At 26.6% G+C, this 14,109-nt stretch overlaps 1 protein-coding gene across 6 annotated transcripts in view; it reads left to right on the top strand.

Annotated features, from left to right (window-relative positions):
* Positions 1-14,109, top strand: part of LOC105843081 (probable serine/threonine-protein kinase nek2) — a 31,768-nt gene that overhangs the window by 1,907 nt on the left and 15,752 nt on the right. For all 6 annotated transcript variants that reach the window (XM_065793755.1, XM_065793751.1, XM_065793753.1 and 3 more), the window contains exons 3-5: positions 287-339; positions 2,584-2,656; positions 12,780-12,933. In XM_065793755.1, coding sequence (XP_065649827.1) covers positions 287-339; positions 2,584-2,656; positions 12,780-12,933 — 280 coding nt within the window. The remainder of the gene's footprint in view (positions 1-286; positions 340-2,583; positions 2,657-12,779; positions 12,934-14,109) is intronic.

Here is a 14,109-nt window from a genome sequence, read left to right as displayed (position 1 = left end):
TTTATACTCCAAACACAACTTTAGATATTATACTACATCTAAATTCTTTAAATTCATTTTGAGTTTTTATATTCTAAATACATCTCTAGTTTTCATACTTCAAATTTATTTCTAGTTTTTATACTCCAAATACATCTCTAAGTAAACAAATATTTTAATATTTACATCTTGCTTTTCATATTTATTTTCAACTTTTTTGTTGCTTTATTCTATCTTAAATAATTAACAAACTAAAAAACTTCCTTTTAGTTTTTACATCAAATAACCAAAATTTTTTTCCTTTCAGGTGACTTATCGCAAAAAATTAAACTACAAAATGGAAGCTTATTTTTAGAGTTGGTTAGTACTTTCAATTTTTTATTTTTTATTTTTGGAACTGGTTTTTACTTTTACTCTTGAAGCTCGTCGTTTTTATTATCATAATATTTTTATTTGGAGCTGGTCAGTTCTTTTATTATCATAATATTTTTATTTGGAGCTGGTCAGTTCTTTTATTATCATAATATTTTTATTTGGAGCTGGTCAGTTCTTTTATTATCATAATATTTTTATTTGGAGCTGGTCAGTTCTTTTATTATCATAATTATTTTATTTGGAGCTGGTCAGTTCTTTTATTATTTAATATTTTTTTTTTGGAGCTGGTCAGTTCTTTTATTTTTATATAATATTTTTATTTGGAGCTGGTCAGTTCTTTTATTATCATAATATTTTTATTTGGAGCTGGTCAGTTCTTTTATTATCATAATATTTTTATTTGGAGCTGGTCAGTTCTTTTATTATCATAATATTTTTATTTGGAGCTGGTCAGTTCTTTTATTATCATAATATTTTTATTTGGAGCTGGTCAGTTCTTTTATTATCATAATATTTTTATTTGGAGCTGGTCAGTTCTTTTATTATCATAATATTTTTATTTGGAGCTGGTCAGTTCTTTTATTATCATAATATTTTTATTTGGAGCTGGTCAGTTCTTTTATTATCATAATATTTTTATTTGGAGCTGGTCAGTTCTTTTATTATCATAATATTTTTATTTGGAGCTGGTCAGTTCTTTTATTATCATAATATTTTTATTTGGAGCTGGTCAGTTCTTTTATTATCATAATTATTTTATTTAGAGCTGGTCAGTTCTTTTATTATTTAATTTTTTTTTTTTGGAGCTGGTCAGTTCTTTTATTTTTATATAATATTTTTATTTGGAGCTGGTCAGTTCTTTTATTATCATAATATTTTTATTTGGAGCTGGTCAGTTCTTTTATTATCATAATATTTTTATTTGGAGCTGGTCAGTTCTTTTATTATCATAATATTTTTATTTGGAGCTGGTCAGTTCTTTTATTTTTATATAATATTTTTATTTGGAGCTGGTCAGTTCTTTTATTATCATAATATTTTTATTTGGAGCTGGTCAGTTCTTTTATTATCATAATATTTTTATTTGGAGCTGGTCAGTTCTTTTATTATCATAATATTTTTATTTGGAGCTGGTCAGTTCTTTTATTATCATAATTATTTTATTTGGAGCTGGTCAGTTCTTTTATTATTTAATATTTTTTTTTTGGAGCTGGTCAGTTCTTTTATTTTTATATAATATTTTTATTTGGAGCTGGTCAGTTCTTTTATTATCATAATATTTTTATTTGGAGCTGGTCAGTTCTTTTATTATCATAATATTTTTATTTGGAGCTGGTCAGTTCTTTTATTATCATAATATTTTTATTTGGAGCTGGTCAGTTCTTTTATTATCATAATATTTTTATTTGGAGCTGGTCAGTTCTTTTATTATCATAATATTTTTATTTGGAGCTGGTCAGTTCTTTTATTATCATAATATTTTTATTTGGAGCTGGTCAGTTCTTTTATTATCATAATATTTTTATTTGGAGCTGGTCAGTTCTTTTATTATCATAATATTTTTATTTGGAGCTGGTCAGTTCTTTTATTATCATAATATTTTTATTTGGAGCTGGTCAGTTCTTTTATTATCATAATATTTTTTTTGAAGCTGGTCAATACTTTTATTATTATAATATTTTTTTGGAGCTGGTTAATTCTTTTATTGTAATAATATTTTTTTGAAGCTGGTCAGTACTTTTATTTAATCAATCTTAGTAATGATTTTACATATTTTAAGCATGATGACCAGGTTGAGTTAAGAAATCTAGAAAAATAAAAATAGTTTGTTGTTTTGTAAAACACTCCGTTCAGCATATCAATATTGAAACTAATTTTTGAGTATCTATGCAATTTATGCGTATATGAAATTAATGCCGATTGACATTATTTCATGAAATTGGACGTTAATTCATATAAATTAGTGCCGATGGACACTATTTTATGTGAATTAGTGCCAATGGGCATTATTTCATGCAAATTAATGCCTAGGGGCACTTTTGCATGATACAAAAGTATTTTTTTTCTCTAGTAGGAAAATGCTAGATTAATTGGTCAAGTTAAACAATAATATAAATAAATGTAAAATATTAACTAATAATAACTGAATTTATATTTATAGAACAATTTTTTCTTTTAAATTTAATATTTTTTAAGTTTAAAAAAATTTTAACTATTTAATTTTGTTAGCAAATCATTGATTGGTTTGTCCAAATTCTAATAGCAATAAAGTATATACACAGTCTAAACATTCTTCATCGAGGTGAGTCATGCTTGTTATTGTTCATCGAGGTGAGTCATACTTGTTGTTGTTGTATAATGAAAATATTGTATAAACTGACGAGTGATACATAAGGGCGCGGTAATAACTAAAAATATTCGATTATTTTGTGTGTGAAAACTAACTTACAGAAAAGACAAACACCAAACCTTTAAAGCTCATACTTGTGTCAAATTAAAATGTCTTAGAAAGCATTAAAGTTAATGGAACTTGTAACCAAAAACTAACAATGAATTTTTCTCTTTCCTGGGTTATAGTCAAATAACATGCTTGTGAGGAAAAAATTGTTGTATTATACAAGTACGATAAAAACTCATTGTTATGTTTTACATTTTATCTTTTACATTTATATTTTGGCACTCAATCCTCAAGATTGTATAACGTTTACAGTCCTAGTATTTGTAAAGGTGACTTTACAATAGGTATAATAAAAACAACATGTTATTGTTATAGTTTACATTTTATCTTTTACATTTATATTATGGCGCTCAACCCTCAAGATTTTATAACGTTTACAGTCCTATGGTGGAATGCAAGAATCGAACTTGAGTGAATTTCGACTTGAACTTTAAAGTCTGACTTTGTCAAGTTAGACTTCAAAAAAATCTTGAGCAAATGCGTAAACGAAACTTGAAAATTTCAACATCGCGCTTGAGAAAGTCAAACTTGAAAAACTTAAAAGGTGTTGATTTGAGGGTGCAATCGGAAAAAAAAACTTTGCAAGCAATAGCGGCAGAGTATTTGAGAAGGGAAAACCTTTTAAATAAAGCAAATTAACTATATATTTTTAAATAATATTTCTCAGCTTTATACTTTAAACTATTAATTTATAAATAAATTAAAAAATATTTTAATTAAATATTTTAATATTTTAATAAATAATGATAAATTAAAAAGGGTTACAAAAATAATAAATTTATTTTTTATATTTTTATTAAAACTTGGTAATTTATTAAAAAACACTGGATTAAAATGAACATGCTCGTGTTACCTTCTATTTAGTCCAAGCCTCTAACTACGACGTAACAGCTGATTAAGATTCAAATGGCATATATGCTATGCGGTTATTAGCAAAGCATATATATCGAACAGAAGGTTTTTATTATTCAATTTTCTTGTTAAAATTTTTATCAAAAAAAAAATTGAACTCTTACTCGGCTGCAAGCAATTAGCAAACTAATTACGTTTGGAGTTAACAGAAAATTAATTAAAAAATATGACAACAGTTTTCAATACCATGACGAATATAGGGGAAAGGCGCCAATGATGGACTAGCGCCAAAGATGGCATACCAGTCATATTTCCATAAAAATTGGTTTTGGTGAAAAAGTAACTAGAATTACATGACTATACTGACTTTATATAAGTTTTAGTGAAAATATGTCTCTTGTGCACAAATATTGTTTTTATAATTAACCAAATCAATTTTAGGATGTGCTGTTGTAGTTTTATTCCCTTCATATATTTAAGATTGTGATTTTATTATTAACTATGCAGAAAGGAAATTTTTATACATTTTAAATCCAAGTTGTGTGCATTTAGTGGAATACTTACTTTAATTTTATCTTTTTAACAAGGCAGACACAGCTTGTTTTAATGAAAATGATGACTTCTTCCCATAATGGCATACTGACGAGTTGGGTGTGTTGCTATATTGAGGAGTTAGGAAAACCTTTTTTTTTTAAAAGAAAAACTTATTTTTAAGCAAAGTAAAAATAAGCGGTGCTCCAAAAGTTTTTTTTTGGTCCAAAAAATACATAAAACGCAATATATATGCGCATGCGCAAAACTTTACAATGCTGCTGTGTAGCATGAAATGGTAAATTACGATGTTCCCAGGTAATTTCTGGCTTTTCTAAGGAGGGGGGGGGTCTTTAAGGTTAAATGAAATTACCAAGTTACCCTTGATTCTAACAAGCCCCATCTTCCCCTATGTCTTCATAGGAGCAGTGGTTACCTATAATGGCATACTTTTGCTTTTTTTTTTAAACAGTAATAACTTATAAAAAAAAAAAACTGATGAAAACTCCGAGGGTTATTATTGTTCTACATGTAACAAGGAATGTATCCATATCAAAACTTTTATTATTGGTCTTCAGGATACTGAACAATGAAGCTTCAAAGTTAAGTATGCCATCATAGGCGCCTTTCCCCTAATATTTATAGAGAAAGAGAACAAAATCAGTGGAAACAAATGGTTAATAGAAGTTATATTTCATCTAATGTACGACAGAACCTATTTTTGTTACAACGCTTAACAAGTCAGCAATAGAACAATAGGGTCAAAATCTGTATAGATTGGAGGCGGATCCAGCATTTTATGGTCTTTGAGATAGCTAACCTGCGGACAATAAATGAATCAGAGAAAAAGTTATAAATTCAAAAAATAAATCTAAAAAATAAACCTTTTCCTAAATTCAAAAAATAAACCTATTTATTTTTTGAATTTAGGAAAAGAGAGGAAAAGAAGACTGGTAAAACTGGCCTAAATAAACTCTAATATCCTAACAAGAGACAACATTTTGCAAATGTTGCACCAAAATCATTTAATTCAATTTTAAAATTATATGGGAATATTACAATTTTAGAATTAAAATTATTTAAGTTTCAAAAAACTTAAAAATTATAAGTAGATTTTTAGGATACAACTACTGATACAAAACAAACTTTCTTTCTTGCTTATTACATATAGCATTTTACAATATTGGTGTTATTATATAACAAATGACAAAATGAGTCACAGAAGTTCATATTCGAAGTAAGATTTTCTTATATTATCAGAAAACTTGAGGTACCAGAAAACCCAAAATAAATAACAAAACTATTATGACATTAAAATAAAAATTTTCAAAAAAATATTGACAATGTTACATATTAATACACCAATTTTGATAAACACAATTATTAGGATTATTTTATTAGTGCATTTTTATGTTTTTGAATGTTATTCTTATTTCCAAGATAATACTTTTTTTTTTAAGATTGAGTTCTTCATTTACTTGTATCAATAAAAAAGATTTTCATCGTTAATACTTTTCGATTATTATTATTTTGATATGTTTATAAAATTTTTTGGTTTTATTTGTAAAAGGATATTGCAAACAAATTCCCAAACAATATTCCACTGTCACAGTGCTGATAATATGGGGTGTTGTCCCCTATAACATGGACATGCAGATAAGCTTCTAAAACCTGTTTAATAGCTGAGTTGGTAAAATCTTGTGATTCGTGAACACATATAGACCATTGAATAAAAGCAGACAAAATTTCTTTTGAAGGACCTTACGGCAGTTCAAAGAAAAATATCCTTTTCTGGTTTGATACAATTCTGCATTTTCTCCCTCAGGATTTGTTTTAGGATATGTTTTATCTATTGTTCCAATATATCCTGGAAATCGTCAAATTCTGTTTATACATAAATAAAACTTTAAATTCATAAAAAGAAGCAATAGCTGATATATATCCTTTATAGTAAAATATACACACACAAATATATATATATATATATATATATATATATATATATATATATATATATATATATATATATATATATATATATATATACATAATTGTATATCTAATAATTTTATAAATTTAACCTATACTATGTACACTATATATATGTATATATACAGAGCCGGAACCAGCTTTTTTTTGAATAGCTAACTTCCAGACATGGAGCAAATTTCAAACATTTATATGCTTATACTTATGTTAAATAAGGATGCTTTGCAAAAAATTGCGATGATTGGAGGCTGGGAGCAAAAAAACCCCAAATTTTGTGCCCCCCTGCCCCAAACGTGAGAGCAACAAGTTGATGAAATATTTTTTGCACTGTTTTTAACTAGATTAATATTCATCAAAATATTTTAAATTTCATAGTAAAATATTTTAGCTTTCAAAAGTTATGACCTTATAAAGTTTAAACCCCCCTCAATTTGAAGGGTTTATAAATTTTATATGGTCATTATTTTTGAACGCTGAAAGATAATACTATGAAACTTAAAATTTATCAATGAATATAAGTCTAGTTGAGAACAGTACAAAAAATATTTCATCAACTTGTATATATGTATATACTATATACACTGTATATATGTATGTGTGTGTAAACACACACACATATTGTCAGTATATACAATATATTGTATATATATATATATATATATATATATATATATATATATATATATATATATATATATATATAGATATATATATATATATATATATATATATATATATATTATATATTAATGAATGGGACAATTATTGAATGGGACAAAATCAAATTCTCATAGAGGTGTCTACGGTTATATATTCAAACTCCTTTGATAAAAAGTGTTAGATACAGCCATTCAATAGATCGAATCATTATTTCTATTATGGCCTTAGCATAACGACATTAGATGATATTTTGTTTTAAAAAAAAAGAAGTAATTTTAAAAAACAATTTTGCTTTTCTGATTTTGCCGTGATTACTGAAGTTATGGAAAATTAAGCTCCATTTTTAAATTCACAGTTGTCTCTAGTTTTAGAAATTTTAAACCCTTCAAGTTAAAGTAATTTTGTTTTTAGTCTGGCCCTTCTTTTGTGCATAAATTGGGATGATTATTGAATGGGACTTGTACAAACAAACTGTTGAGAAAAAAGCGCAAAAAAATTATTTTGGCAACGTAGTTTTGGTCACGCATATTTTTTATTTCATATAACGTTATTAGTTGTTCTCATAGTGAGGTTCTTAACGAGCGTGGCCAATGCTCAAGTTAAAATTTATAAGTGATTTAAAGTAACAACTTTAAAAGGTATAAAAAGATTTTAACAAAGCTATACTTATAAAAAGATTTTAACAAACTATTTTAACAAACTATTGTGATTTAGTTATAGTTATAAGATTATATATGATGATATATATGATTTATATGATATATATGATTTAGTTATAAGTCTGTAGTAATTTATTATACTCATGTACATTTATATATTTGAAGAATTGGTTTACTTTTGATATTTAGCTTTGTGTTTGTAATTGTATTTATACATACTACATACTTACACAAATGTGTACATACTTTGATCATATAATACAAATATCCTATTACATTTGCATTTATTTGATTTTTATAAACTTTTTAAATTCTTTTAAATGAAACCAAATACAAAATTAATTCGAAAAAATTCTTTAGATGTTGAAGATGCAGTCAAAAGCATTCTTAAGGGTATGTCGATTCGAGATGCAGCTAAAAAATATAATTTATCAAAATCTACAGTAGGTGGAGCTGTAAAAATTGCAAGATCTCTAAAGCTGCCAGAAAACTTTAAATACATTGCAAACATAGGAAATAGAAAATTTTTTCATGGTTCTAATGAAAGTGCTTTTGTAGGTTATTTACATATGTCTTCAAATATGTGTTATGGTTTAACTAAATTATAAACTAGGCACAAGTATAGTGTTGCATTGAATTTAAAAACTATACCTGATTCATGGCATCTAAATAAAATGGCAGGAAAGCAATAGATGGATAGTATTTTGATGCGTCATCAAAAGTCATCTTACAAAAACCAGAAAAAGTCAGCCTTGCTCGTGCAACTGCCTTTAATGAACATACTGTGTCCATGTTTTTTTGATAATTTGTTAGACGTTCAATTAAAATATAAATTCAAACCTGAATGCATTTTTAATGCAGATGAGACAGGGTTATGAGCAGTTACAGACCCTCTAAAAATTATTTCAACTCGTGGAGCTAAGCGAGTTTGTCAAGCTGTTTCAGCAGAAAGAGGGTTGTTGGTGACGATGTTGACTTTCTCGAATGCTATGGGTAATACAATTCCACCTGTATTTATATTTCCGAGAGTAAACTACAAGGATTTTATGTTAAGTGGAGTATTAACAGAAAGCTTAGTGTTGTGTAACAAAAGTGAATGGATGACTAGTGCCAGCTTTTTGTTTGCAATAAAGCACTTTGTATCTCATAATAAGCCATCTGCAGATCATCCAGTGCAGTTATTAATGGACAACCATGAATGCCACATTTTATTTGAATTAATAAGATTTGCAAAAAAGAATTCTTTGGTTTTGTTAGCATTTCCGCCGCACTGCAGTCATAGATTACAGATTAGATGTTTCAGTGTTTGGACCTTTTAAATCTTATTTTAGATTGGCTCAGAATGAATGGTTGGCTATGTCGTTCACAATAAAAAATGTTTGCAATGGGTTTCAAAAATTTGGGATCTATCCACTCGATAGGCAAATATTTGGGGAAAGTAGTAAGTGACCGGGGCCCCGGCCCCGGCTAAAAACAGAGGTTTTTGCAAACCCAGCCCCGGCTAAACAAACACAATTTGCAGGGGTTACTAGCCGGGGCTGGATTTTTGTTGTTGTTGTTGTTGCTGGTTTTTTTTATTTTGTTCAAGTTAAAATTTGTTATGAAAGTTTAAGAAAATATAAGAAAAAGTCACAAGAATAATATATACAAATATAATATAATTCAAAAATATTTACAATGACAAATAAGAAAGAACAAAGTTGATCAGATGGATATATGGTGTCTTTAAAAGATAGGAAAAGAAGCAATGATCTTAGAGAGAGCATGAGAGTAGTAATTATATTTATAGTGTGTATCAGAGAAGATGATAATGATGCCAATGATTAAAATGATGATGATGATCATTGTCATCATCATCATCATAATCATCTTAATCATCATTACCAATTGTATGCTTGATGATGATGATGATGATAGTGAAAATGATGATGATATTATGATGATGATGATGATGATGATGATGATATTATTATTATTATTATTATGATGATGATGATGATGATGATGATGATGTGATGATGATGATGATGATGATGATGATGATGATGACGTGAGTATGATGATGATGATGTAGAGGTGATGATGTAGAGATGATGATAATGATGATGATGGTGATGATGATAATATATATACCTTTATATAAAATATACCATGAATTTTAAATAACAATAATTATTTATAAGGAATATCAATGGTAATGCAGCCCCGGTCACAAAACCGGCCCCGGCCCCGGCCCCGGCTATGTTTTATCAAACCCGGCTCCGGCCCCGGTCAAATATCAACACCGGTCGCTTACTAGGGGAAAAGTGATTTCATATCTAATGTTAGTGACAGACCACTTTCAGTCAAGCAGTCAGAAATTCAACAACCAGATAATTAACATTTATACGAAAAAACAATTAACCTGATTTTTCGGAATCATCAGTCAAAATAGTTAGTCCGGAAACCATTCATCCATACCCTAAAGCACCTCCCAGAAAAGATTCTAGAAAAGAAGACAACAGGGTAAAAGTACTGTATTAACTAAAACTCCAGAAAAGACAGTAAATGAGAGAAAAAAATGTTGAAACGGGTAAAAATAACATAAAAAATTATAAAAGAAAAATTGACTTCAGAGAAGTGAAGAAAACAAAAAACTTTGAAGATTTTTATAATTGTGTCATCTGTGAAAAATGCGCTCATCAACGAACAACAACAAAATACTTGCAAAATATGCAAATGCAACTGGAAAAATTTTGTTGGGCCTGCTTTTGTGAAGTTAAATGTTAATATCTTCCACACAACTACGTTAGTATATTAAATTTTTACTACCTAATATTTTGCAAAAGCAATACAAATGTTTAAATTTTTACAACTAATAAGTTGCTTTGTTATTGAGTTTTTTTAAAGTAAATTCGATACTTAATAAGCTAATAATTTTATATTAACGAAAATATATCCTTTACACTACACTATTTTGTTTTACTTAAAAAAATCATATATTTTATTTTGAATGAAATTTATTAAGTAATTAAATTTTTTTAAATAAAAATTTGTTAAGTATGTCAATATTTTTGTCCCATTCAATAATTTTTTTTGTACCATTCAATGAGCAGTTCTTAATGAATGGGACAAATGCTCTAGTCCAATAAATTGCTCTTTTTACCAATAGGCATATGCAGAGCTGGTTTTTTTGTTTTAGTACATCATAGTGCAAGAGTTAATGGTTATCAAACAGTTTTTAATTTATAAATTAAATAACTTTATCAACTTAAAAAGAGCATTTCTTGAAAATTGTCATTAAGGTTCTCCCCTAAACAATGTGTCCCATTCATTAAGGTTCTTCCCTATATATATATAAACAAAAATCTTTTCCGAATGGAAGAAGCGAACTAGAAATTTCAAATTATACTTCAAATCTGAAGTCTGACTAAAGTATTATGCAAGAAATAAACTTGAACTGAATTTGTTCTTGAATAATCTGATTTCAAGTCGATTTTTAAGTTTGGTACAGAACCAGTCTTGAAAGCAAACTTGAAATAGAAAAATAATACGCCATTATCATTTTGTATAACATGCAGTAAAAAGTTACATAGAATTCATGAGTGAATTACTAATGAATCATTACTTTATCTATATAAATACATTTCACCAGTACAACAAATGTCAATTGTCCGTTTTATGCTGCTTGTTCATTACATATATATATATATATATATATATATATATATATATATATATATATATATATATATATATATATATATATATATATATATATATATATATATATATATATATATATATATATATATATATATATATATATATATATATATATATATATATATATATTAGTAATTCACTCATGAATTGATTAAATTGACAAAAATTCTAGCTAACTTTTTACCGCATATTATACAAAATGATAATGCGATTTATTTTTTTATTTCAAGTTTGCTTTTAAGACAGGTCTATACCAAACTTAAAAAAACGACTTGAAAACAGATTTTTCAAGAATGAATTCATTTCAAGTTTTTTTCTTGCATAACACTTTAGTCAGACTTCAGATTTGAAGTATAACTTGAAATTTCTAGTTCGCTTCTAGCATTCGGAAAAAATTTTTTTTTTGTTTCAAGTTGGCTTTTCAAGTCTAACTTGAAAACGGACGGTTTTCAAGTTAGACTTAAGTTTTCAAGTTAGACTTCGAGTTCAAGTTCGCTCTTTGCATTTGCTCAAGTCAAATTTTAGACTTGAAGTATGACTTTAAATTTCAAGTTCGCTTCTTGCATTCCTCCCCTAGTATTTGTAAAGGTGACTTTACAATGGGCATAATAGAAAACAAAATGCTTAAAACATTGAACTTTATAAAATGATTATAAAGATTTTATCAAATTATCAGGAAATGATAAAACATTTACAAAAAAATTAAGAAACGTTTATTAAACAAGAATAAGTCTTATTATTAGGAGACCTATTCAAAATGATAAGTTTGTGATTTGATTAAAGATCTACATTTAATTAAAAATCTAACTTAAAACAAAAAAAAATTATTTTTACACCTCCGTATAAAGGAAATTTTATAAATAATCAAAAAGACATTCAATCGTACTAAATCAAAAGTCTTAATGAACGAGTAACCTAAAATAGATTACTCCACCAACTTAAAGCTGGTTAACCCACCAACTTTAATTAGAACACCCCACCAACTTAAAGTAGATTACCACACCAACTTAAAGTTGATTGCTACCAAATTAAAATAGATTACCCCACCAATTTATTGCAGAAACTTTTTTACTTATTACGCATTTTTATACTAAATTCTTTATAAGTAATGTTTAAAAATTATTTTCAATGAATATTTTTTTCAACCCTAAAAATAGAGTTCCTAATTGTGGAAAGTGATCGGATATTTAAATACATCTATTTTAAGGTCTAATAAGTGCTTTGTTAGAACCTATAATAAAAGAAAGCTCTTTAAGTGATATTACTAAATTTTATTGAAAATTAATAAATTTTTACATTTGTAAAAATATTTAATTCAACAATTTAAACTAAAAAAATTTCGTAATTTTTTTAGTTTAAATTGTTGAATTAAATTTTATAAACAAATTTTGCTACATGCATTGAAAGATGTAAGCGCCCAATAGGTTTGAAAATACCCGCTCCACAAAAGAAAAAAGTAAACTTTGTTAAAAAAATGCGCTTGCTAAAATCTCTACTGTTAAATTTGATTTTTTTAAGGTATTAAACTTAACATAAGTATTTCTCATAATAACAGCGTCATTTTTTTTAAGATATCAAATCGCAAAACATATTTCTGACAAAGACAAGTTTAGTGAAAATTGGAGATTTTGGAGTCTCACGATTTCTTAATGGAAGTTTACATCAAGCACAAACAGCTATTGGAACACCTTTCTATTTATCTCCGGAAATTTGCCGAAGAAAACCGTAAATTCTTTATATTTAGTTCTTTTCTAATTTTTAATTTAAACTACTTATTAAAAAAATCTCAAAGACAAATGTCCGTAGAGTTTTTTAAAATTTCTGTAGAGTCATAACACAACAATAACATAACACAAACAAAATTGCTTTTAAGCTAAACACTCACGATTTTAAATGTAGAAAGAAGCAAATAAGAACTTTATAGAGTTAGAGAAATAACATAAAAAATATAACCTTAAACTTCAAATCAACTTTAAAATCATAATTATAAAACCTAATTTAAAAAAATCACAACTCTAAAACCACAACGCTATTACTTTTTTTTTTTTTTTGAAACATAAATTTAATTAATTCGTAAAACATAATATAAAAACAAATAGCAGAGGCAAGAAAAAGAAATAAGTTGTCTTATCACCAAGTTTTTTCTTCATTTATAATTATTTTACCATTGAAACTCATAAAGTCAGAGCTAGAAATGAAAATTGTTTGCTCAAGCTCTCACGTGTAAGATTGGAACTCGCAAAGAAAGGTTTTTATTATATAGGTGCAAAACAATATAATGATCTACCCTATAAAATTAGAACTGTCAAAAATTTACCAACTTTAAAATCATTATAGATAAACATTCTAAAAATTTTTTATCTCAGATTTAGTTTATTAATTATTTTATTTGTTCTATTCATATTAGTTTTCATATTTAATTTTAATTTTTTTGATAACAATAATTTTAAGAATAATGGTAACTTTTAGGACACACGTAAATAGCAACTTTATTTTAAATTGGAGTGGAAAATCCTGGTGAAATACTTTATAAATAGTAAACTAATAATTATTATGATTTAATTTTCTAAAAACTGTTCAACAGGACAGGATTTTACTCTTTACCTTGCTTTATAAAATTAATAAAAAAATTGAGATCAATAAAAGAGTTTAAGAAAAATTGAAACTTATCAACGCTTTTTTGACTTCTTCATGCTTTACATTTACTTTTTTTTAACGTATGAGTTTTCTTACAGTCCGTATGCTGATGGATAAAAGTCTTAAACTTGTTTTTCATCTCTGTTTTCTTACAGTCCGTATGCTGATGGATAAAAGTCTTAAACTTGTTTTTCATCTCTGTTTTCATCACTCTTTATAATCGTCCTTTTATTTTCATTATTCCCAGCTTCAGCTTATTTGGGT

Source organism: Hydra vulgaris, chromosome 03, assembly GCF_038396675.1.
Source record: "Hydra vulgaris chromosome 03, alternate assembly HydraT2T_AEP".
Lineage (NCBI taxonomy): Eukaryota > Metazoa > Cnidaria > Hydrozoa > Anthoathecata > Hydridae > Hydra > Hydra vulgaris.
The sequence above is the reverse complement of the archived record's forward strand: the minus strand, read 5'-3'. Positions and strand labels throughout refer to the sequence as shown.